Source organism: Podarcis filfolensis (genome assembly GCF_964270895.1).
Source record: "Podarcis filfolensis genome assembly, chromosome: 17".
Lineage (NCBI taxonomy): Eukaryota > Metazoa > Chordata > Lepidosauria > Squamata > Lacertidae > Podarcis > Podarcis filfolensis.
The window spans coordinates 40,900,587-40,927,379 of NC_139621.1; the positions used below are offsets into that span (position 1 = coordinate 40,900,587).

At 41.9% G+C, this 26,793-nt stretch overlaps 1 protein-coding gene across 2 annotated transcripts in view; it reads left to right on the forward strand.

Moving 5' to 3' along the window:
• GSK3B (glycogen synthase kinase 3 beta) overlaps nt 1–26,793 on the forward strand; it is a 67,907-nt gene that overhangs the window by 24,435 nt on the left and 16,679 nt on the right. The window contains exons 2-9 of one of the 2 annotated variants that reach the window (XM_083593669.1): nt 2,366–2,559; nt 7,106–7,189; nt 8,399–8,509; nt 13,257–13,387; nt 14,942–15,048; nt 17,458–17,555; nt 19,085–19,180; nt 26,515–26,553. In XM_083593669.1, coding sequence (XP_083449795.1) covers nt 2,366–2,559; nt 7,106–7,189; nt 8,399–8,509; nt 13,257–13,387; nt 14,942–15,048; nt 17,458–17,555; nt 19,085–19,180; nt 26,515–26,553 — 860 coding nt within the window. The remainder of the gene's footprint in view (nt 1–2,365; nt 2,560–7,105; nt 7,190–8,398; nt 8,510–13,256; nt 13,388–14,941; nt 15,049–17,457; nt 17,556–19,084; nt 19,181–26,514; nt 26,554–26,793) is intronic. The other variant, XM_083593670.1, reaches the window with a different exon arrangement.

Below are 26,793 nucleotides of genomic sequence, written 5' to 3' on the forward strand. Positions count from 1 at the left end.
CAGCGTATTGTTTGGGCACCTTCCCTTTGTCCGCCACTTCCATCCCTGCTAGGGAGGCTTTTGCCCCTTCTGGCACCTTTCCCTCTTTGCAGTGTTCCAGGCAATGTGCTGACCCAAAGGAGACCACTCTCTGATGCCAGCCCACTAGCGGGTCATGCAACGCTAGCCAGCTCATTCCCAAAATGACTGGCGCCCCTCCCAGGGTGGCTACATTGAATGCTATCCTTTCAGTGTGCCTTGCCACCCTCATAACCATTGGGACGGTCTGTAGGCTAACTTCTCCCCCCAACAGCTCCCTCCCATCGATCGTGGTGACCTGCAGGGGGTTGCTTAAAGGGAGTGTCTGTATCTGGTGTTCAGCTGCAAACTCCTTGCTCATAAAATTACAGGAGCTGCCTGAGTCCAACAGCGCCTTGGTCTTTAGTGGGTATCCGTTTGCCAGCTCTAGCAGCACCTCTATTACTAGAGCTGGTCTTGGAGGTTCCGGAGTGGGCACTTTTACTGCTCCTTGGCCTGTCTGCAGTGCCCTGACAGCGGCAGACAGGCGTTGGCTTTTACTGGCTCCTGGACTTCCTCCTCCTTCCCCCCAACAGCTCCCGCCATCCCTTGCCATTCCTTTCTTTGTGGGCAGACTCTGGCAAAGTGACCTGGCTGCTGGCAGAGGTAACATTTCTTGGCGCTCTTTCCCTCCTTCTTCCTCCCTTCACTGGGATTTGAAACTGCGCGCGCGCGCGCTGTTCCAACTTCCATCGGCTCTCCGGGCGGGAAACTGGGTTCTGGAATCTCTGGAATGCGGAAATCCCTCCAACGCTCTCCTTTCCCCTCCCGCTTCTCCAAGGCTCTTGCCTCCTGGCGCGCTCCAATGGTCAACGCTGATTTGGTCAGCTGGTCCATAGACTCCGCCCTGGGCGCCCGGGAAAGTTCGTCTTTCACCGCCGAAGAAAGCCCCTCTTCAAAGAGCATTTGAATGGGTTCCGCCGATAGGTCCCACCCCAATTTATGTATCAACATTGTAAACTCAGTCCAGTACTCACGAACCGATCGGCTCCCCTGTTTGCAAGCCATCAATTGTCTGCGCACCAGTCCCTGTTCAATCTCGCTGGAAAACATCAAATCCATGGCGCGAAAAAACTTCCTCGCGTCCTTCAGCATGTCACTATTCCCTGCCATCAGGGGCCGGACCCAGTCTCTCGCCCCCCCTTCGAGATGGCCAATCACAAACGCCACTCGCGATGCCTCATCGGGAAAGTCGTTAAACTGCAGTTCAAGAGCATACTGCATCTCTGTCCTAAAGGCTTGGTAGTTCCTGGGGTCCCCCCCAAACTTCTGCACCATTCCTGGCATCTTTCTTGCTAGTGTAGCGCCTTTTGCCTTTTCTGCATCCTGCGCCCTCCTTTCTTCTAGCCTCGCCGTTTGCATTGCTAGCTGGAGTTCCAAAACTCTGCACCTTTCTTCCAGAGTTGGACCTTCTCCAGCTCCTGCTGCTCCTCCGGCTCCAGCTGGGTTGCTCATGATGCCTCTCTGCACAAGCTGCTTTCAGGGACTGTCCGATTGCTGTGATGGGATGGTGAGCTGCTTGTGCGTAAAATCCTGATCCCTCAGAGCTTGGCTAAGTTCCCAAACCTCTGTCTGTGATGGAGCTCCTTAAGCATGGCTCCATCAATCGCTCGTTGAATCGGACAGTGGGCGTTTACGGAACTTCTTCCAGCATAAAAGCTCCTTGACGGAAACGCGTCTTCTGGACTCTCGGCGTGACAGTTTCCGCCGAGGAGTGGGTGTGCCTACGGGAGGTCCTGAAACCTCTCCACTGTTCCCGCTTGAAGTATCTCTGAGCTCTCCCTCCGACTCACTTTCCCTTGTAACTCCACTTCTCCCCCTGCTGGTCCCCTCCTCCGCTGAGTGGTCTCTCTCACCCTCCATGAGCCCTTTCACCTCCTTCGTCTCAGATGACAGTTCCCTGACACACAGCAATGTCCTTTTTTTATCAGGAAGTTCACTGGCAGTCTCACCTGAATAGCACTTTACAGGTTTTAGCCAGATACTCAAGATTTATTGCAGTAGTTTCAGTAAAATCAGTAGATCAATATTCATTGGAACAGTATAAGCAATAATAAATATGTCAGCTTATATTTCTCCATCTTATGAAAATAGGAAACGGCAAAAACAATATACATTATATATTATATATATTGTATATATATTGTGGAACAAATAAGTAGTTGGATTACTCTTTTTTTATAAGGAAATGCATATTAAAAAGCTATCTCTCATAACACAGTTTTCTATATGGACATATACCTTGTGTGATATTTTCTTTTGTAATAGATTTTTCCATATTAACTGTCTCACTTTTTGTATGTTCCAGGAGACAAAGATGGCAGCAAAGTGACCACAGTGGTAGCAACTCCTGGACAGGGTCCAGACAGGCCTCAAGAAGTTAGTTACACAGACACCAAAGTGATTGGAAATGGATCTTTTGGTGTTGTATATCAAGCCAAACTCTGTGATTCAGGAGAACTGGTTGCCATTAAGAAAGTTCTGCAAGACAAGAGGTTTAAGGTAAGAAGTAAGAAAAGTTAAGAACATTCAAGCTACTATTTATTCTGTTCTTATGAGTCAGTCCTTGATGAATGATGTTTCCCTAGGGAGTATATTGTGAGCATTGACACTGTAGTCTTATGATTGTATTTTTGTCCAGGATATATAGGAAGGAAGCTGGAAATTCTGCCTTTGAACTGTAATGCATTTCTTTTGACCTTGTAGTGATGTGATGACATCTCAATAATCAGGTGGAAAGAAAACTACTTTCTTAGTCATTGCATTTTTAAAACTTCAAATTATTCCGATATATTAAGGTTGCACTGCTTCCTTTAGGCATGCTCACCCATGGGTAGTTGGAGATTTCCCCTGGGGCAGTCTATTTCTTGCTGGGAGGGTGTCTGGATGAACCAGCAGAATGTGATTCTATTGTGCCCAGTCTTTTTATCTGTTGCCACCAGACACTTCTCCCATCGAGAAATTGGAGATTGCTCCAGCATCTCTGATCAGCAGTGGCTAAAGGACTCAACAGCTCCCTAACTATGCCAGTTCCTTATGCCAGCCTTCAGACCAACTACCAAGTAATAATACATTGAGCCAGTGGGAGATTTCCCCCTGTCACTGCTTCCCAGGGATAGATGAGGATCTGGCTTTACATAGAAGCAGCTGAGTCACTCAACTGCTTATGAACCACACTGCTGGTGCAGTACACCTCTGCTGAGCAGATCAGCCTCCATCCAAGTCAATAACGGGGATGAACCCCATGAGGCAGAGTGAAGCAACATGGAGGCATTTAAATTTCTGGTGATACTGCTGCACAGGGAAGGGGCAAGAAAAAGATGGTGGTTTCAGTCAAAGTTCCCGACCCCTTATAGCTCACCTGGTCCTTAGAAAGGGATCAGAACCAGCTATTAACTGGCCAAAAGAGCGTGAATGGACAAAGGGAACCTGGGCTTTGGCTTACAACTCAGTGCTTTCCCCAGGCACCCTGAGTGACAGAAGTAAGGACTTGGACAACTCATACACCTACAAACAGGAGACCAAAGTTTGGGATTCGCTATGTCCTTAACCCTTCACTTATTAGAAAATAAGCTTCATTGGTGTGGGGGATCTGGAAGAGTTTTGGTCACTTCCTGAAGTAAAGGAGGGACACAAAGATTCAGTGGGAGGGAATCAGGCTCTGCAATGTAATATGAGCAATCAAAATTAAAATTAACTCCAAGCAAGAAGAGACTGTTTTGTATTTTATTGTGGGGTGGTGTAGGGTTTTATTGTGGAGGGTGGAGGGTTTTGAGGTCCGCCTCCTCTCCTTGCTTGACCCAACAACCTCCAAAGCAAAGACCATATTTTTCGCTCCATAAGACACACTTTTTTCCTCCTAAAAAGTAAGGGGAAATGTCTGCGTCTTATGGAGCGAATGCGTGGTCCCTGGAGCCGCATTGCCCAGGGGCGAAAAGCAGATCGTGCTTTTTTTTTTTTTTTAGAAAGAGGGAAGGGGGTGTTGAAAGGAAGCTGCTGAGCAGCTGATCGGCAAGCGACCGGGAGGGAGATAAGGCTGCAGGTAAAGGAGGCTGCCAGGGAGGGGGGAGGTAAAGACTGCGAACTTTCAAGGAGAGGAGACAGGAATACTAAAACAAGCAATGAGGAGAGAAATTAGAAGAAAAGGAGGAGCAAAAAACTGCTCCAGCTAAGGAAGAGATGCTAAGGCAAACAAGAGGGAAGGGGGTGTTGAAACGAAGCCACTGAGCAGCTGAGCGATCAGAAGGGAGATAAGGGACGCTAACAATAAAGGAGGCTGCCTGGGAGGGGGGAGGTAAAAGCTCGTGGATCCTCAGGATTTTTGTGTCGCATCACCCCAAATTCACTATCAGATCACATAGCATGTCCATGGCTACAGCCGGCACCAAAAAAAAAATGCATCCACTGTTTCATGGGGCCACAGTGGCGCAAAAATGTGGTTACAAAGCACGGATCCACATGGATCCTCTGGATTTTTGCATTGGGTCACCCCAAATTCACCATCAGATTACATATGATGTCTGTGGCCACATGAACCACAAAAATCATACATCCACTGTTCACTCAGAATTTCCCCCCCCTTGTTTTCCTCCTCTAAAAACTAGGTGTGTCTTATGGTCAGGTGTGTCTTATGGAGCGAAAAATATGGTACCAGGTTCAGGAGAGATGTTTTCTTTGGAACTGCAACGGAGGAGGAAATCCCTTCTTGGTTTCTGCTCTGATCCTGTTAATTATCAGCCTTCCTTGGCTTTGAAGTTTGCGTTTAAAAAACCAATCCTGTAGGCTAGATAGAAAGATGTGTTTAATGTTACATGTAATTTGGCCTTGAAGTGGATTTGAAAATTATTTGTTGAAAGAGATCAGGGAAGTGGGATACATGGAATTATTCTCATTTTATCCTTGTACAGCCATATGAAGTAGGCTAATCTGCATGATAATGACTTGTTCAAAGCTACTGAGCTACCTTCATAGTTAAGCAGGGATTTGAACCTAGGTTCTCCTGAGGCCCAAATGAACATTCTAATAGCTATTTTACTATTCTGGCTCTCTAATATGGGTTCCGAAAGTTTCATCTGATGACCAGCGTACATGCAGACTCAAGTAAATGTGTTGTTGCATGGAGTACCAAGAGGATATTGAGGAACCAGCTTGATTTAATTGGAATTGACCTAGTTGTGTCCATTTGATTGTCTACCAAACACATATGAATATTTTTTATAAATGGAGGTAGTGTGGAATGTTCTTCTGACTGATACTTTTGCTCAGGTCCAGGTTGTTCCTGGAAGTGGGCTTTGTGAAGGTACTTCTTTTTTAACCGTCTGAAATGTTAATTAGCTATAACTAGTTTAAATGGGCTAAGAGAGAGTAATAGGTCTCTGAAATGGAAGGATGAGCTGGTGCAGAGAAACAGCCTGAAAAATAAGTAGCAAGCACTGTATTTTTCGCTCTATAAGACGCACCAGACCACAAGACGCACCTAGTTTTTGGAGGAGAAAAACAAGAAAAAAAATATTCTGAATCTCAGAAGCCAGAACAGCAAGAGGGATCGCTGTGCAGTGACAGCAGCAATCCCTCTTGCTGTTCTGGCTTCTGGGATAGCTGCGCAGTCTGCATTCGCTCCATAAGACGCGCACACATTTCCCCTTACATTTTAGGAGGGGAAAAGTGAGTCTTATAGAGCAAAAAATACGGTAATCTTTTTATGTCAAGAGACATCTTTTTGCTTTTGAATTTGGAAGTAAGGATATTGCTTTGGAGCAGGAAAGAGTCCTCTAATGCTGGGCTTTAAGGCTTTAGAAATAGCTTTAACTTGCCTATCTGCCCCCAAACTAAAGCTGGGGTCCCTAGATAGATACTCAAAGGTATCGTGGTGCCCACCAAAGCCTTGTGCCCCTTCAGTTTTTAAATTTTATTTGTGTGTTTTGGTTGGGGTTGTTTGCTTGTTCCATGGATTTGGCCTGTTGTATTTTTTTCTGTGATGGTGGTGGGGGTCCCTGAGTACACCAGTCTTTTCTGTAAAATTGGTGCTTGACTGTGGTGAACTTTCCTTAGATTTTCAAATGTGCCCTCAGCCCCCCCCCCAGTGGTAGAGCCCTGAACTAGAGAATGACAGAGATTGTAGACTGAGTTTTACTGTCCCAGAGTCAATGCTAGTTTCAGGTATAGCCTTACTTGTGTAGTGAATTAAAGTGCAAAATTAGATGAATTATGCACAATGGTGTGTGACACTGTCTAAGATCCATGAACTTTCTGAAAAGCAAAATATAGGTTAGCTATGCCGAAATGTTCTTGAATCCTTTCCTCATGCCTTCCACATACTAACGTAGTTTGACAAATGGAGTGCAGTGGGCAGTTACTAGAAAGAATTCCTTTTTAGTAGCCACACCCCAGTTGTGGAATGCCTTCATCAGATACCATCACTTGACACTTACTTGGGGGGTCTGTTCAGTGCCAGAGAAATACCATTTTAGTTCCCCAGACCATTTAGTCTTAATTATTTTAGTGTGTGTAAAATTCTTTGCACTAATGTAATATTCTGTTTGGTTCTGTCTCATTTTTCATGTTTATATTTTACTTCTTGAAGTTTTCGGTTTTTACAGTTAACTGTCCAGAAAAACTTGGTTATTGGGAAGTATATAAATATTGTAAATAAACGATTGTGTTTTAATGAGAGATAATTTATAACAAAACAAATGAGTTTAAACTCTTACATATGAAATTAATCTCCCTGCTGAAATATGAGGAGCTTCACTGGCATACGGCTGACTCGTGAAGACCCACCTGTCTAGAGAAGCATTACCCTCAATTCCTGGCTTGATCTATTTGTTGTAATTTCAGTTTTAACTGTTACTCTATTTTAATTGTCTTTAAACGTGTCATTCTAAATGTTTCGATAAAATTATATTACTGTTAATAATATATTTTTATACTTGGCTGTATACTTGCAAACCATTTAGAAGCCATTTTGACAAGTGAGCAGTATATAAATAAATTAATGCAAAGATTGTGTGCCTTTGTAATATCTGCCAAATATTATTCTCTTTTTCAGAATCGAGAGCTTCAAATCATGAGAAAGCTCGATCATTGTAACATTGTCAGATTGCGCTATTTCTTTTACTCCAGCGGAGAGAAGGTACGTTTTGAGAGGCGTGCAGGAAGCAAATCATTTGGGTTTGTGAGATGGTAGCAGCTGAGTAGTGGAATCAGCAGTTGCTGGCAAACTTTGGGCAGTTGTGCATCCTCCTCCTCCTCATTCTTGTCACCATCCTACAAAAGTAGCCCTCAAAGTCAGAAGGTGGATGAGTGAACCAACAGTGGCAAGGAGGAGGAATTTAATGAGAACTTGAGCTGGCATCTTCAGCACCCTCTTCTGGACAGGGAGACCACATTAATAGAATCTTTTATAAAGAGAGGAAGAGAAAGATATAGAGAAGCTAAATCAGATGAATAATTGGTTAGAGAGACTCTGGTCAGGAGCTGTAGCGTGTGGCAGGGTGGGGCAGTAGTGCTTATCTGATCTTTGGTTGCCCACATCGTTGCTGCATACTGCGACGTGGGGCGGGGGGGGGGGGCAAGACATGCCCAGCAAAGGCAACCCACCACTTCTGTCAGCGCTTTTGCTCCACGCCATCTTTGCTGCTGGCTGCCCCCTCCCTCTCACCCTCCCAGTAGGCAACAGTGACATCGGAGGCTGGAGCACCAGTGCCCCACCCTGCCTTCTGCTACTACATGCTGATCATTTGGAACGCATGAGTACAGAGGCAGTATTTTAACTGTACCCTGTAAAATCTCAAATGTGCAAAATACAATTGCAAATGGCACTCATTGGGAAGGAACTGTTACAACCACGTGCCTCATTTAGGACACATTTTGCAGTTTCTAAATTTATCGGTTTCTTCTTTCCAGTCTTCCCATGCCATGCTTCATGGTACCTAGTTCTCATAAACACATCGTCCAGAAAGCCTGCCCTTCAATCTGTTACTAGTACTTGAAGATACCATGTAACCATATACTTGCATATGTTTTAAATACAGTTCCTTTTAAACAGATGAATACCTTTTTCAAGGGGTTGAAATATGGGTCAGAGTAATCCTACTACTTGCCTGGCCTCATTTGCACTGAAAAAATGTAATCCGCATGATATGGCATTTACAGACATGGTTGTCTTGTGCTACAAAAGTTAATGCATTTACTGGTATATAGTCTATGGATGTAAACAAGATTGTGTTAAAAAAATATATGGTTTCCCTCCTGTAAAAAGCGCCATAAAAAATACCATACTTCTGGTTTCATATAATCTTTCTTCTTTCATCCCTGTCTTTTTCCTTTTTCCCATTTCCAGAAAGATGAGGTATACCTTAATTTGGTTCTGGACTATGTTCCTGAAACAGTATACAGAGTTGCCAGACACTATAGTCGGGCCAAGCAGACACTCCCAATGATATTTGTGAAGGTAGGTAAAATGAAATGATAACCTAGACGGTTGGTTGCTTGGTTGTTACATCAGGCATAGGGCAGCAATCAGGTTTAGATGTTCAGTGGTAGAAATGGGTCTGCTAATGCCCTTTGTTTCTTTCTAATGGCGGCCTCTTGCACATTGTGCAATGTTGCTCCGGAGAGCTCCTTGACAATGGAGACACTTGGCTGGGGAGAGCGCTGCTACTGCAAAGGGGACGCTCAGGTGTACCATACGACTGCCCTCTTCTTGAAAGGAAGTGCAGGCTTGTCTGAGTGAGGGTTGATTTAGACATGCTGTTGTATCTACATGAGATTTCATAGAATACTTTTTTCAAGGGGTATTGCACATGGTGAGGGAAGTGTACAGATGATACTCGTATGTTTTTATTTATGCAGACGGTTGGGCCAGGTGACCCTTCTGGTCCTTTCCAACTCTACAATTCTATGATTCTGTTAGGTTGCTAGGGGTTACTACCCCTGCTTTCCAGCCCATCTCCCACCTGCCAACCCCTTTCCCCCTCCCTATACACCTTACCAAACTTTTATGTAGCCCCCCCCCCCGCTGCATTTTAAAATACAAACTTCTCTTTATCACAGCAACTTCTGTGGTGGCGGCAGCCATGTTGGGGAGGGAAGAGGAGACTTTATCTCCTTCGTTCCCCTTAATTTTGCAAGCAGTGGCAGCAACAAAGGGTGTATGGGAAGGCTGGAAAATTAAGCCCAACACTGATTCTTTCAAGCTCCAATCTGAAAGGAGCGGTGCAGGGCTGCTCTCCCTTTTCCATCTCAGTCTGCTGCAGTTGTGAAGCTGAAGGCTGGCTTAGCCAGTCTACTTGTCTGGCATGCCAATACACTCATTGGCCTGGGCCAGGGATGTCCTGCCTCTGTCTTCCTCCTCCTCTGCCTCCGAGCTGCTGTGATGGCCCAGTAGCTTTGAGAGTCTAGTTCAGGCATGTCCAAAGTCCGTTTCGGGGGCCTAATCCATCCCGTTGGTCAGTTTAATCCGGCCCCTGTGGCAGTTTTTCCTGGGGTAAAATAATAAAAAAGGTTAACAACTTTGGTCGGCCTTCACGGCCCTTCACTTCATCAAATCTGGCCCTCTTAGAAAAAAGCTTTGACACCACTGGTCTAGTTGGTCATCATGCTGTAGTTTGCAGCACTACTCAGTGGTGGCCCCATGAACTGCAGCATGATGACATTCTTACAATTTTATTACTTATATAGGTATGCAACCCATATGCCAAAATGGCTTCCATTTGCCATCTCCAGTGGGTTTCCAGCTTATATAGCAAAGTGCCAAAAAACTAGAAAGGCTGATTCTTGCAATATTTTGGAAGTACTGATAAAAAAACCAAAAATGACAAGGACTGTTTTAGATACTGAGCAGAAATAGCTTTGTTGATTCTCTTCTGATGAATAGCTTCTGCTTGACATGTCCTGGCATGTGTTTGGACAATAAATTAATTGAAATCTCTTTAGCACTTGCGTTTGTAATAGCACCCCATTAGCGTGACTGTTGCCTGTAACTCTTACAGTACACAGTTCTTAGTTCAGAAGCTGGATTAATGCAGCCTACTCCTCACTTGGCCTTCCTGTCTGCTCTGACTGAGGCTTCATAGCCTTCACCTTTTCCCTGGGCAGTTCCTTATAAAGAGCAGATTCCAGTCCTCTGCCCCAATGACCCAGATGTAATAAAATTGCTTCAAATTTAGTAAGTAGTCTAACAGAGGTGAACAAACTGGAGAAAGACACTGCTGCCATCCCCCCCCCAAGATCCTCAGTGTGTTTAAAGGGTGTGGATTATGTATAGATAGTAGAACAGAAAGAGCTAGATTAAAAACCAGCAAAATCCATAGATCTTTTTATTGTAACATACTCTGTTCTGCTGTCCCCTTCTTACGAGCCATTCCAGTAATAAAACAAAGCTGTTATATTAGAAATGTGGTGTAATATAATGATAATGCAAAAGGACCCACCACTTGTTTATTTTATGTTAATAAAAAAAGGTAAGGCAAGATGATGATGATGATGATAATGCGCCACCTGGCTGGGTTTCCCCAGCCACTCTGGGCGGCTTCCAACAAAGATAAAAAATACATTAAAATGTCACATGTTAAAAACTTCCCTGAACAGGGCTGCCTTCAGATGTCTTCTAAATGTCAGATAATGTCAGATATGCGATTCCACATTTGAGTTCTTAAATGCTCTCAGGTAGATGCCATCTGGACTTGGTGATATAAGAAGAGCCTGCAGGATCAGGCCAACGGCTCACCTAGTCCAGTATCCTGTTCTCATAGTGGCCAAACAAGACTTCAGCACAAGATTTGATAAGACAATATGTTATGATAGTTTTTACTTTGCCAGTAAGGCCTAGAGCAGGGATGGGGAACCCTTTTGGCTCAGCAGGCCAGATAGTTATCTTCCCCACCTCGCCCGGCTAACTTTGACAGATGTTTGGGACCACCCACCTGTCAGTCAGGTTGACTCACGAGTTTGGGGGAAAGGCTCTTCTTTGCCAACATTTTGCCCACAGGGAACATGCTGGCAAAGCAGCGCTCAGCAGAATTGAACCCTGCCTATCGCCCAGTCGCATCAGCTGTTTAACAGGTATGCCTGGTTTGGAGGAAATGGTTTGGCTCATTGGCCAGAAGTACAAGAACTTTGTCTCTTGTCTCTACAATTTGCCTCAGTTCCTCAGTTTCTTTAAAAGTTCAGGTGTATGGAGTCGCCCTTTATCTTCCATTGTAAAGACAGATGCATTGTAAGCCATTCAGTTTTTCCTCAGTCTGCTTCTCCTCCTTTTGCACAACTTTAACTCTTTTCATCCTATGATCCAGCCGGCTCCCTGGCCAGTCTCCTGCTACTCATGTATTTAAAGATTTTTGTCGTTGTTTATTTTATTTTTAGCAACGTACTGCTCAGTCTTTTATTTTATTTATGTATCCTTTGTTGTCTGCTTAAATTCTTTTTGCTAAAAGAGGAAGTTTCCATTTCTGGAGTTAAACGTGACTGTGTTTGATTTTCTTGGCAGTTGTCCACTTGCATATATGTTGAATTTGTTTGTACTGTGGTCACTTTTCCCGGCTGGTTCAAAAGCACAGCTTCTGTGTGTCTGCGTGCCACTTAAAATTAAGTTCAGGGCTGACTTCCCTCTGGTTGGTTCCATGACCAGCTAATCTGTGGCACAGTATTTAAGGATATTTAGACATTTTACCTCTTCGTCATGCCTGGAATTATCCTCTATGTGAGGATAATTGAAGCCACCCATTAGTAGGTGAAATTTAAATTCAAATATCAGGATTTAAATACAATATAAATGTAATATAAATACAAATAAAATATAAATTTAAATATCAGGATGGAATGGTTCCATAGAGTTCAGAAGTTGCAGTTATGGATTTGCATAAAACTTAAACAAGCTTATTTTATATCTACCTCTTTCATTTCTCTCTTATATTTTAATGGTAGTAGATCTTGCACCCCTGTTTCACATTTACGACAGATAAAATAAAAATCAGATAATTAGGAATTTGAAAAGGGGATGGATTTAGATCATTTTAGGTCCCTGGTTTAGTCACTAGTCTGCTTCCCATTTGCTGACTGCAAAAATAGAGTATGCAACTCTCCTTGGAGATCTTTGGATTCTCTTGGTGTGGCTTGAGCCAAATGGCTTTTCTTCCCTGTGAATCCACAGGTAACAAACAATTAACACACTCTGGAAGAGAGTGAAAGACCCCTCCTATTAATGAGGCAGGGTATTTGTAGGGACTCCAATAAGTTTTTTTGAATGTATTTTGACCCAGTTCTCAGATGACTATCACCACAGTAGAACTCCATGGAAGAGCTGAGCTCTGCAACTTAATTGTGTGAGAGAGCTCACCCTTCGTAATGCCTCTCTCACTTGTATTCACTTTCTGGACATCATGGAGTCTATATGTGGTCCAAGAAATACTGTATAGAACAGTAACCCAAGGTATTTAATACTCTTTACCTGTTCTGGAGTTTGACCATCCAATAACTGACTCTTTTGTGTAGACTTCTTTTCAGAGACTAAGATGGAGCAGTCTTTTATCAACAATGACATTACTCAGTTTCAGTCATCGCTTGTCTCTGGGGAGCAAATCAAACGCTGCCATAGAATCTGAAATATAACTTGTTCATAAAAGATACTAAGCTAATTGTTCTATAATTGTCCCCATTGTCAGCTGGGTCTTTCTTAAAAAATATTTTTGTATTTCCTGTTCCCTTCGATTTTCATTCTTTTTTCTTGCATGTAAATATTTTCTCAGCTTTCCACAGTACTTGTTTCCATAAAATGTGAAATAGTATTCAGCTTTTCTCTATTTTTATAAATGAGGAGGAAGTGTTAAACCTCTTTGGATTTGATACAGAGTAGTGTTAATTAGTTTAATTGATAAAATAACTGATGAACTAGAATTTGCTATTGTCTAATCTTTCTAATAATTTTATACTTCTATTTTTTATTCTGCTACTGTTTTGATCGTTTCTATTATTAAGCTGCTTTGAATTCTGAAGTGGAAGAAAAGTGTGAAAGAAAGAAATAAAACACAGAATACATTTATTATCAAAAAAAGGACAGTGTTTGGACATTACATCAAAGTGTTGATTTTAACCATATTTTTAGTTGTCAAGCATTATAGAAAAGTTAGTATGTTAAACCTCCTGCCATGTTTTAGTATGGGAGATAATATTTATTTTAAAATCTCTTATTTATGTTCCAGTTATACATGTATCAACTATTCCGAAGTTTAGCCTATATCCATTCCTTTGGAATATGCCATCGGGATATAAAACCACAAAATCTTTTGCTGGACCCCGACACAGCTGTCCTAAAACTTTGTGATTTTGGAAGGTAAGGGTCTCTGGCAAAAATTAGTCCAGTTGAACATAGTGGGGGGACAGTGGTGTTTATCCTGAGCTCCATTTCAGTAGTTGTGGTTATTCTGGCTTGCATGACAAGGCCGCTGCCACTTATAACAGTATTACACTTCATTTTGGAAATGAGCAAAGTGTGCTTGATTGCCCCTGTGTTAAATTTTCCGTGGCTGAGTCATGTCGGATAGGTATGTATATTGAAGTTTATGGTGAAGCAACAGCTAGGCCATTTTGTACCACACATTAAGTCTCGTCGCAATAAATACATTAGTCTTGTGGCAAATATGGTCAAAGAAAATCTGTCTGAAAGTAAATATTTTAAAGACAGGCAAACTACACAACGGCATTATTGTTACAGCATAGAAGTGAAGGGATGCAGGGCCAATATCTGCTTTGCTCAGATGCCAGTCTTCTCTCGCCAGCGGCTGTCACTTGGCAGTAGCCATTCATCAGGCTGCAGGAGAGGATGGAGGAGCAGTTCTGCAGGGCCACTGGGGGTGCAATATTTGACTATCCCTCCTCTTGACCTCAGCAGGTCATTGGATGGACTTTAGTGCCTAATGGAGTAGTTGAAATTTGTAAGACTTGACAGCATAAGGACATTTCTAGCCCAATACAGGACAATAGAAGAATTAATGATTTAAGTGTCTGGGGAATTCATTATTTTATTTTATTTGAACAATTTCTATACCACTTAACTACAATAGTCTCTAAGCATTTTAAGGGTTTTTTTAATTAATCCAAAAACCTTGAACCTGGCCTGGTAATGTACGGGCAGCCAGTACATTTGAGCGCTGCAGACATTTGAGCGCTCCAGACTTTTAAGTGCTGCAGTTATGCTCTGGCGATGGTCTGTCCCCATCAGTAGCCTAGCTGTGGTGTGTCTTGTGGGCATGGGAACTACCAACCCAGAGTGTCTCTTTGTTTCCAAGGTTTAAGCTCAGTTTATTGGCCCTCATCCAGTCCAGCAGTGCACCCAGAGAATGGCCCAGATCATGCAAAACCCCTTGTGACTCAGATGTTACGGCGAAGTAGAGCAGTGATGACACTTTGCTCCCAATTCCTAAGGACTTCATCCATAGACCTTATATAGCTTTAAACAGCTTTGGGGACAAGATTGTACCTTGTGGTACATTGTATTGCAAAGACCAGGAAGCTAAAACACAGTTAATGTGTTTCATGATGTCTTAACTCCCTCTCTCTGTTGAATATGATAGCAGTGGTATCCTTTTCTGAATTAGATTCATAATGAGACAGAATATTTCGATAACACAGCTGTCATGCTGTTGTTAAAGATGTTGGGCCTTTTCTGTAGTTCGGATCCTGTGGTTCTGTTGCCCCTGATCCTAAAGATCTGTGCCTTCTCCCAGACTTTGGGAAAGTAAAAAGGTATTATGCAACAGGAGGTCTACGTAGTGAAGGGCTGCAAATGAAGGTTCATCTTAAATCAAAATAACATTTGTATGTTTAATTGCGCTGCATGTTTTTGTTTTAAAAAATAACGTCTTCCTTTTTCTTTCCTCATGTCTAGTGCAAAACAGCTAGTTCGTGGAGAGCCTAATGTCTCTTATATCTGCTCTCGGTACTATAGGGCACCAGAGTTGATCTTTGGAGCTACAGATTATACCTCCAGTATAGGTATGTGTGTATTTATTTTTAAAATATTTATGTTTTATGTGATCAGAATGGTAGACTACACAATCGCAACTATCCTGAAATACAACAACAACAAAACCGCTTAAAAACTTCCTGTTGAGGAGCTATTATGGAACACTGCACTTCCACACCCCCCAAGCTTCAGTTCACATGGATATCCAGTATTTGCAATGAATTGTAGGTGACCCATGCTGTTCCATTATAAAACCAACCTGAAAATCAAGATAAAAGATTCTCATCCGCTATATTTTCAGCGTCCTGTTAAATGGTGCTGAGGCAAATTCTAGTATTCAGGACCTTCCACCTCTATATCTGTGTGACATCGTGGCATTTTCTGATCCTTTTTTTTTTTTTTTTTGCCATATCAACAATGCCACCTTTGTTTATTTCTGCAGGATGCAAGCTATGCTTTGTAGTGAGACAGCCCAGCTATAAAAGGCATAAAGGTTACCCAAAGTCTGCTGCAGGGAAGTTTATGGCATCAGACCCTGGACTGGCAGAGAGATTATTGGATTGATTAATTGCATATTTTACAAATCCTGCCAGTCCTCCAGTGAGCTGAGGGCAATGTACATGGCCTTTCTCCCTCAGTTCTTATCCTTGCAGCAACACTGTTAGGTAATTAGACTGAGAAATAGCGATGGTGGTCCACAATTATCCAGTGACCTTCATGGATGCTTGAGGATTTGAATCTGGGTCTCTCAGTATAAATCCAGTTTGCTGCCATGTTGCATTTAAAATGAGACATTTCTACCACAGCTCTAGAACAAGCAGAAATACAAGAAGCAGAATGTCAGCCATGATCCACCCATTATTTATTACATAAGTGAAATCTTCAGTTTTCTAGCTGATATGGTTAGCTTATGTGGTCACCTGAAAATGCATAGTTCCAGTTAATGAGTCCATTGCCTTATCATTGCTGTTTCCTGAATCATTTTCAGCATGCCACATCAAGCATTCCCTGAACCCTTTCCAGCATAGCAGGATCATTCTTCTAATGCATCCTGCTAGCTGAGGCTGATGGGAGTTGTAGTCCAAAACATCTGGAAGACACCAGATTGGGGACGGCTTTTCTAATTTATACCTGGGACTGAAGCAGAGTACTCTACATGCAATCTTGTCAGTATTGGTAGAGCAGCACTGTTCTTTCTGAAATATTGGAAACTAGGCTTCTTTTCTTGCAGCCTAAAAAGTGACTTTGGCTTTCTTTGCAACAATACCATATTGTAGACAATAGTGTTCAGTTGTCTTCTTTGAAGCCAGAATGCACAATGCCTTCCTCCTCTTTTCAGATTTTAGTTTTACATGGTATACATAAACATTTTATTTATTTATTTATATTACATTTATATTCCACTTTTCCTCCAAGGAGCTCAAAGTGACATACGTAGTTCTCCTCCCTGATTTTATTCTCACAAAAACCCTGTGAGGCAGGTTAGGCTGAGAGTGTGTACCTGTCCCAAGCTAACCCAGAGAGCTTCGTGATGGTGTGGGCATTTGAACTGTGGTTTTCCAAGTCCTCGCCCAACACTCTAACCAATAATGGCTCTGTAATACTGAGTAATATTTTGTTACTAAAAACACATTTTTAAAAGAACCGCACATGTTGAAATTACCAGGGAAGAGCATTGGGATGTTGTTAGAGAGGAGGGTGGTGAGCCAAGGCATCAAGGTCCGAAATGAGAGTGAGTGGGAATGTGAGCAGCAGCAGGGAGATACAAATGGAAATATCTGTTGAATAGAATGAATTTCATATTCGAGGAGGGGTGTGTGGAAACAGGAGTGCCTGGCGTGCTCTGCTCCATGGGGTCACGAAGAGTCGGATGCGACTAAACGACTAAACAACAAGAAGTGTGGACACTGGCAAAATATGAAAAGAACACCGGCACCATCTTACTGGAAAAAAAATATTTTTTTTTCCCTTCCAGTAGCACCTTAAAGACCAACTAAGTTAGTTCTTGGTATGAGCTTTCGTGTGCATGCACACGAAAGCTCATACCAAGAACTAACTTAGTTGGTCTTTAAGGTGCTACTGGAAGGAAAAAAAAATTTGTTTTGTTTTGACTATGGCAGACCAACAGGGCTACCTATCTGTAACCATCTTACTGAGTTACTTTTGTATATAATTTTGCTTTGCAAGTTTTGACCTGGTACAGATTCATAGAAGGTACCATTTGTATGACCATTGTCAGTGCTTCTCTGCAGCTGCCTAAATGCTTACCTGGTAAAGTAAGCCTTACTGTTCTGTTTCTATTTCTATTTATACTGTGCGTGTATATATGTGTGTGTGCGCGTGTTCATATATATATATAGAGAGAGAGAGAGAGAGAGAGAAAATGGATCTATGTAACCCACAAGATCTTCCTGTGTCTTCTTCCCCCCCTCCCCCAGATGTTTGGTCTGCAGGCTGTGTATTGGCAGAGCTGTTGCTAGGACAACCAATTTTTCCAGGCGACAGTGGTGTAGATCAGTTGGTGGAAATAATCAAGGTATGAGGGGTTTTTATTATTATTTGGGCATCGTTTTAAATTGGAAATGAAATAATAGTAATTTTAATGTAACTTTGGGTTATAGAAAACCCTCCTTATATTTAAAAGTAAATGTGATACTGGCTTTTATTCTCCAGGTAAGTAAATAAGTAATTTTTACCTCTTCTGCACTCAGAGTTGCTTCACTACATTAGAAATGCAAGAAACCCATTTTGTGAATCTTTCTACCATGAAAAGCAGGATATGAATAACCTAAATAAGTAATAAATATAAAACAGAAAACGTATCTAAAAGTGCAAAAATACATATTGGAATCACTACCAAATGGCCAGACATAATGATTCCTCCTCCCCACACCCCTCACGATGTTCAATGCTCATTAATTGCGACATGATCCAGTAGCAAGTAGTCTTCCCTAGCTATGGAAAAGAGTGAAATCTTCTGATTATTTGTGAAGCAGGTATATTTGCTGCGACTCAGAAGTTTCCTTCAGTGTATTTTGACCCAATTCTAAGTTGGTTGTGTATCCCCGCAATCCAACTTCAAAAAACAGAGCCCTGTAACTTACATGTGATAGATATCAGGGCCAGAGAAGTTGTCAAAAGGAATTGCATGCCTGGAATTGAGGAACGTAGAGGATAAGTTGTGAAACTAGGTCGGCTTATATCAGCGTCAAGGGGTGGTTTTCAATCTGTGATTGACAGAACAAAATCGTTCTCCACAAAATTCAATGGTCAAACCTATATAAATGCACACAGATATATTGTTCTCATGCAAACAAAATAATAGATTTTGTTCAGTTCATCATATTCAGTTTAGTTTTTCATTTAGATCTCTTGGTGTATAGCCAATGAAATTCATTCTGTAGGAGTTTCTGCTACAGCTGTTGTCCTTCAGTGTTCATCTTCTCTTGACAGCAAAATTTTAAGTCTTAACATGTCCACATTGTAGAACATGCTGTGTGCTTTGGCTCCTTACACAACTTTTGTGCTTGCAAATGCAGGTCTGAATAGGTGTCGTAGAATATACATTCTGCGATTGAGTTGCTGTGATCAGATGCTGCAGATAGGGCTGTATCCCCTCAAAGGCAATGTTTTTTAACGGAGCTGGTCATCCGTCACTCACACCATGAGGAGGAAAAAAGGGCATTTCTTATATAGAATGTACTCATATGAAGGTTCTTCTTTTTGTTGGTAGTAAAATAAAGTATGTTTAAGGTAGCACTTGGCTTATCTAAAGTGCATTTTGTACAAAATTATCTAAGTGCTTCAGAGATGGTCTGCATAATGTTAATTATGGTGCATAGTCCTACATACATTTGAATTAATTATGTGATCGCTACTCCAGGGAATAGTAAGAGATACAGCCAGTGATTAAAATGTAAACTTGGCCGCAGTTGGAGAGATCACTAGATGTGCAGTTCCTGTTTGCATCCATTCCTTTTACTATAAGTGCTGTGTGCTACAGATGTTGGCTGCAATAGCTATATTGTCTCAAGGTGCTAATAGACCACATTTTCTATTTTCTAGGTCCTTGGAACTCCTACAAGAGAACAGATTAGAGAAATGAATCCAAACTACACTGAATTTAAATTTCCCCAGATTAAGGCACATCCATGGACTAAGGTGAGAGCCTGTTTGAACTAGTAGTGGGTGCCTGGAGAGGATACGCTGAGGTCCATACATTCATCTTTACAAGTTAATGAGCAGACCAAGGCACTATTACTCAGTGGTCCTATAAATGTTAATGCGCGTATTTTAACCATGTTCACAATAGTATTTTTGTTACTGTAACTGGAAGGCACTTCCAGTCAGGTGGGGTGAAACACATCTTTCTCTTTTCAACTGCACCTTCCTTTACATCCCACCCCTCCTACTTATGTACTGGGAACCCAACCCTTTATTCTTCATAGCCAACTTTCGTGTGTGTGTGTGTGTGAAGTCTTGTGTAAATATGGAAGTTTCAGGGTGCCTTATTATTTGATTAGCTTCACCCTTCTTAACAGGAGATTCAGCTGGTGAATATTGATAGGATTTTAGCTGAAACAAAGAAACTGAGAAACCAGAGAGAGGCTGCAGTATGCTCAGGTTAACCCCAGGGCTTGTAGACGTACGAAACATCTTTAGGAATTATTTTTTTAAGGGCTCCCCCCCAAAAAAAAAGTCCATTGAGGGTTAAGAATGCTCATTGTCGCTCTGGAAAGCTGAGTGTTTTTGGAGGGGGTGAAAGAAAACTGAGGTGTGTAGGGAGAGAAAGGAAAGAAGTATGGACTGGATTCCTCCACAGTAGCACTTCACTATACAAAATTTGGTGATGTTATTATATCACATTTGTCATGAATGTTCTGGCTATTAATCAAAAAGAAAAATGAATAGAGATCCTTATCGTTCATGTTTATAGCTGTTGTTCACACCAATAAGGAGACAAGCAGGGCCTGATGTATCGTGAACCTATATGATTCTCTTTCTTTAGGCGAGCGATAGAATTAAAATAGAATCATTTCCTGCCTCACAGGGAAGTATCACAGTACAATTGTAAACAAGCAAAAAACATAAATCCACACACCTCTTAGTACTTGGTTCTCTGTAAAGTGCCAGAAACCAATGTGAGCTTCCCTTCAGCTCACTTAGAGCCGGGTGGGGAGAAGCAAGCTCTGCAGTTGCCTCATCTCTGCTGTGGATGCCAGGGCAGGCTTTTCTCCCCCTTGCCACATTATTCTTCTGGAGGGAAGGATTGCAGCTGTGAATGGGACAGAGTGTGTTTTCCTCCATATATTTAGTCCTCGGACAACTTAAGCTTAGACATGTCCTCTTAACTGAGAGGGTCTTGCTGAAATCAATTTTGAGGACAAAATTGGAGGGAGAGATGATGGGTAGGCAGCAGGGTTGCAATTCCAGTGACCCTTGGATTATATTTATCTCCATGATCCCTATCAATCCAGAATTAGGGCAGAATACAGAATAGAAATCACTTTTGTTGTGGTGGTTTACCATCTGCAACAAAGGTTCTAGGGATTGTACGCTATATGGTTGCTAGAAGCTGTCAGCATTCAGGCTTCACACTCTGATAGTTCCACTCCTGTCTGAGCAAAATTGAGGGTAATATTGAGTGACTGTTGTTCTACCCAATAGCATTTAATTCTTTTGAAATTTGTGGCTGCTGGAAGAGACAAGCACCTTTTGGGATGTGGCATTATGAGTATGCTGAAGACGCCCAACTCTGTTTTTCATTTTCATCTAATCCAGATAGAGTGAGGGTTTCTTGAACGCCTTTTATTGGCTGGATGGGGGCAATTAAATTGACTTAAGAATTCAGGCAAGGTAGAAATGTTGATGCTTAAGAGGTCAGCTCATTTGGGGACAAACAGGTTCTGTGCTTTCAGTGGGATTATTTTCTCCATGAAAGAGCTCCTGAAGTGTGAACTGGTTGCACCCTGTCCTCACTAAAAAATGATTTCATGACAGTTATCCAACACATTGTCTGTGAAGCCATCCTTGGTAGATAGTTTGTGAGGCTCAACATGGGTATAGGAAACATGTAGCAGGTTCAGTTCAAGGCACGACAATTTTACTTTTAAAGCCCTTAATGGCCTGGTTAATTTTATCTTCAGGTTAGTAGGTGGAGTCTTACTCCATGTTTCCTCTGTTACTGTGGCTAGAGCACTGAGAGTTCATTGCTATAATTGCTGCCATAACAATTTAGAAGCCTTCTTTGTAGATTTCTGGTAATTTTTGTTGCACAGGGCAATTTTAAAAACAAACTTGAAAATATAATAGAGAGAAAGGAGAAAAAACGAACAGTTGACTTTGATAATACAAATATTACATCAATCCTAATTTAAATGTATAGATTAATATAAGCAGTTCCTATGTCCAAATAGTTATAAGCTATGTGCTCAGATAAAGGGCAGAGATCTTCAGACCACTGAATGGTACATAGTGGATGTTTAGCCTTCTAACCTTGCAATATAAGTCCTTTGGTCACCAAAAGGCTCACAGAATTCACTTTTGTTGTCCATCTGTTAGTCACCACACCTCAAGGATATAATTTAAGAGTGTGTGATCATCTGCAAATATCCCAGGCAACTTTAATATGAACAATAGTTTCTGGCCAGAAAGAAGACACCATAGGACCATGACCACATTGTATGCCTCAAAAAAAAAATTTCAGTGTTACATCATTCCTTCCTATAAAGGCACGGTGGAGTCCAGAATACCAGAAACATCATGTTCTGTTGACTCAGTTTTGGCTAAAAATTAAAGAAACAGCCAACTAGATGATAAAGCAGTGTTTCATTAATAGAATGAATAGAACACTCTATTAGTTTCCTGTGAAGATCCAGTTATTTATTCCAGCAAAAATAGGAGACATTAAGGCACTCAAAGCTGACATTTCCTAAATAGACACTAAAAGGAGCTGTAGTTGAAGATACGGTGATTCAGCTCTAGTGGTAAGTGGCAGCTAGACCGCAAAATTGAAAATGGCAAATGTTCTCAATCTGATGCTGTTAACTGGTATCTGGCTGTCAACCCAATTTTTTCACAAAGGACTTCCTCTTTATTTTCACATCCAAATTACCCCATAAAGTTAATGTAAGAATGAGCATATGGAAGTGTAACTGAAAAGACATTCTACACATAGGAATCTTACTGGGTCGCAGAGGGAGCCAATGAAGTAAATGAACTGATAAATCCACAATCCAGGAGGGCATAAGGTTGGGGGAGACAGTAGCAAAGGGAGGCACCACTGGAACAAGCCCACCTGCTAGACCGATAAGAAGGATGCCTTGCTTGGCGGAAATAGGAGTTCATCCAAGAAAGTCTGAACGCTGGTTGAACTGGTCGGGTCAGAACCAAAGTATTCCCTCAGATGACCATGAGTCCAGAGTTCTTCTCATTAGAAAGGTCTCTGGCCAGTTGCAGGGTTACCCCTGCTTCCTCCTCCCCACCCCTAGTTTTAGGTTAGGGAAATTGGGGTCCTGTGGCCCTCGGATAACTCTGTGGTCCTAGGGCTTGTATTGTCGAAAACAGATTAATTATTAAGACTCCCAGTGAAAACAAAAAAAAAATTATCCCAGTCCACAGGGTTTAGGTTCCAGGTAAGTAATTATTGGCCACCCCTAGAAAGTGTTCTAGCTCCTCTTGGAGTATTTAGTGTGGCGCATGGAAGGTAATTATTTACATTTTTCCTGGCAAGTTTTATTTTCACCAGAATGTTTGGCCTTTCAGCTACTTATTTTATTTGCTGTTGTGTTCCTTGATCTTATTGTTGCAATGACTGTTTTGTTGACTTTAGTTGTTGTTCACAACCTTGGGTATCTCACTCAAAAGGTGGGGTAGAAATGTTTTAAATAAATAAGTAAATAAATAAATAAATAGGCTACACCTCAGCCTCTCGTTTTGTAGGTTGGGTAACCTTTGTGTTCTTTAGAAAACAAAGTGTGCAAGACTACTGCCACTATGGATTTTTAGCTGCAGGGTGCCTCCCTCCCTCTTCTTAATAGCTGTTATTGTCTAGTCATATAACAGGCACTTCCTTTAGGTTGCCCCACTACCTGAGAAAGAAAGCAAATTAGGTGCCTTCGCACCCTTGCATTCCTCTTCACGACCCACTTCTTGACATCATGATGTCTCTCCCTGCAATGTTTCAACTATCTGCATTCACCTGCTGCTTCATTCTTCGCCGCTTGGGATTCCTCTGAAAACAGAGAGTTGCTACTTCCCATCATATGCATTTGTGGAGACCTTGCCTTCCTCAAAGCAAGTGACAAACCTTCATTGCATCGGGTCAAAATTCATTTGGCCCATTCATGCAGTCCCAAAGGCTGTATTTGATGGCTGGAACCATGTAGAGCAGAAAGCATGTTCTTTTTTCCTATGTTTTCTACCACCTGCAGAACAAAAGTTCATATGTCTGCAGGAGAGATGCAAAAGTTTCATTTTGGGTGTCACATAGATGTGTCCTTAGAACTCCTTAGTCCTGCCACTAGGAGAAGGCTGCCTCTGGCAGCTGATTTTGGGGGTGTAATGAAAGGGCAGCAAATTGTTAGTTATATTATTGTTTTTGCTTCTGGGAAGCGGGAGGAGGATTTTCTGTCTCAGGTGCCAAAATAACTTGGTTGGTGGTCCACCTTAGCAGAATGTCTTGGGCCAGCCCTGCATACATTGATTCCATAGCACAGTATTTTGTTTCAGCCACGTCTTATTACATGCTCCCACTTCTCCAGATTTACTGGTGGGTGTGTATGAGAGAGAGGGAGGCGGGGAGAAGGAGGAAGGGGGGAGTTAGCCACACTTTCTTCACAGGCTCCTGGAGGACAGCCCTTATGGTGGGAATGGCTCCTCTCCTCTGACTGGACAGGCAGGGTCACATGTAGATCCTTTCTGGGCGAGGAAGTCACCCCACACTTTCTGCTTACAGCCTACTGCCCCAAGATGGGCTGAGTAGCATTCCATACGGTTTTTTGAATAGTCAGTTCCTTTTAAATAAAAACAGACTTTGGTTTACAGTCATACCTGGTTGCAAACACTGTGGGTTTCAGACCGCGCCAAACCTGGAAGTACTGGAACGGGTTACTTCCGGGTTTCGGTGCATGCTCAGAAGTGCTAAATTTCGCTTTGCGCATGTGCAGAAGCACCGAATCGCGTCACAAGTGTGCGCAGACGTGGCGCTGTGGGTTGCGAACGAGTCTCCCACACGAATCACGTTCGCAACCCAAGGTATGACTGTATAAGCTTGTGTGACTGCTTATATGAAAATGCCCTCCTCTGGGTGTCAACTCTCTGAGCTTCTGAGGGTAGTGGAGAGCTACAAGAGTGCCCCTTATGTCCATCCTCAGAATCGGTTGGGCCACAGAAGTTGCATGAAGTCAGAAACAGGACCAGCAGCCACATTTCCCTTTACTGAGGGAGACCCTTTACTCAGGGAGTTTGGAGTTGGAAGAGTCTGCTACATCTCAGGACCTATCATGGCACTGATTCAGCCCTGATGATATATTGAGAAGTAGAGCTCTTGTACAAATAATAGGGAAAGGGGAAAAAATCACCTTTTTTCAATAATGAATGTTTTGAGTTGTTGCCCCGCTTTTCAAGCATAAGTTCTGCTTTGAATCAGTAGATCACAATAATTTAGAAAGTACTTCTTTCTAAATTATTGTGATCCACTGTTTCAAAACAGAATTTAGAAACTTGTCATCTCTACTTTCTGCCCAACCAATTCATTTAAGATTACTTGAATTATATTTGTTAATTTATAAAATAGTCCAAAGCAACTTACATGGTGATAATAGCATCTCTTCATTCTTAACTTTTCATTCCAGTAATGGAGGGGAAGGAAAATGGAAGTGGAATATCATGGAATTGAGACTATGGTTGGCTTGAGCGCTGAACAGGGCTGCTCCACAAAGGAACATTTTGTTGCAGGGCCCACATGTAGATATGCATTTTTCAGTGTGGTTTCCTCTGTGAAAATTATTTAACTAATCAAGCAAGTCTACCTAAAATAGCTGTGACCATGATAACATATGTTAATGAACAAGTGAGATAATATTTAAAAGTTACTTGAAAAGTTCCTATCAGTGTTCACATGTTTTATTTTAGTTTTTGTTTTCTGCGTGTGGCTTTCCTGTGCATTTTATCTGGCCGTATTTAGTCTGCATACTAAAGGTTAGTCTGCCCAATTGCATTCTCTTTTGTGCTCTTAGCTTTTCCTTTCCTTCACCAAGACTTATTTTAGATTGCAATAGATTTCACTGTGACGGGCCGGTTTTCAGACCGAGTGCTAAATTTTAGTCCGCAGACTAAAATATAATCCGCGGATTATTTGCCCCAGAAATTCCCTCACTGAAAACTACATTAAACACAGTAACCATGATGCTTAAAACATAATAGTGAGGACGGTTCACAGCTAACAGCGTACTCTGCCACCTGCCCTTTTGCACCTAGGCACAATAGAACGCTGAAACCACCCCCAGCTTGCAATGCGGCCCATTGTGCTTAAGTGTTGGCAACCTGTATTATCGACCACTTAACCTGTAACTGTGACAGTCCCTTGCTTTTAATGTTTGTTGTTTGTATGCTTCTATGTAGTTCTTGGTGGGTGAATAAGGCAGTAGAACAGGTTGCAGTAAGTAAGAAGAGTTAAACAACGGTAGTGTGTTTCTTTCATTATCAGTGTGCGCTTGTAAAAGAAAAAACCAAACCAATCCTCCCCCCTTTTAAATGGCCATGAGGGCATAAGAGGGAAGCCACAATCAAGGGGCAGGGGGGGGGGGGTTAAGATCTTACCAGCACTTCTGAAATGTCATGTCCAGTTCCTGAAGCATCCTAAAGAGATATCTGCCAAAAAAGCTAAACACTAACAATCCATTGGCGGGGAAGTCAATCCAAAATGAAGAATAATCCGCGGCGGCCTGATACACACATAGCTTATAGAAATTTAAAATAGTTATTTTTAGTACTGAATCTTAAAGATCTTTATCTATTACATGTGCGGTTTCAAAAACACTTCTCATCTTGTGCTTTTGGGACAAGGGGAGGAGAAAAAAAAGAGTAGTCTGTACATGAGAGCATGTCTCATGTTTTCCCCCATGTCTGTGGAAATCTGTCTCCAAGACTGGGAAGAAGACTGCAGTTTAATATTGAAAATTCAGTATAATTTTACTTCTACATAGACATTTGATTTCATCTTTTTGTTACTTTTTACTAAAGTCACTGGCATTGGAACATGCATTTAAAATAAAATGTTTCTATACTATGCCTCACCCTTGCAAAATCATTTTTTTAAAAGTTGGACTTGCTGCTATGGAGACTGGTGTTTAAAGGTTCTAATTGTATTAAACATTTAATATTTCCCCATCACCATGGATTTCTGATAATATTGGATATATTTTTCCTTGCTGGACTATTCTTTTGGATTGACTCCCCCTGTTTGGATTATTTCACTGCATTATCATCTTTAGGACTCGTCAGGAACAGGACATTTCACCTCAGGAGTACGGGTATGTACATAAATATTTTTTCATATCATCAGGTTTATTGTTGGAGGAGGAGAGGCAAAAATGAGGATGGAAGAGTTGACACCAAGCAGCCATTGAGGTCACTGAGCCAAATGTTCTCTCTCTCTCTCTCAACATTGTTCGGTTTTTAGCTGCTAGTTTCTTGCAGGGGTTGGGCTTTCAATTTTCTGGCATTGTTAATGTAGTACATTCTGTATCAAATGACTTTTTCCAAGTCCCAGC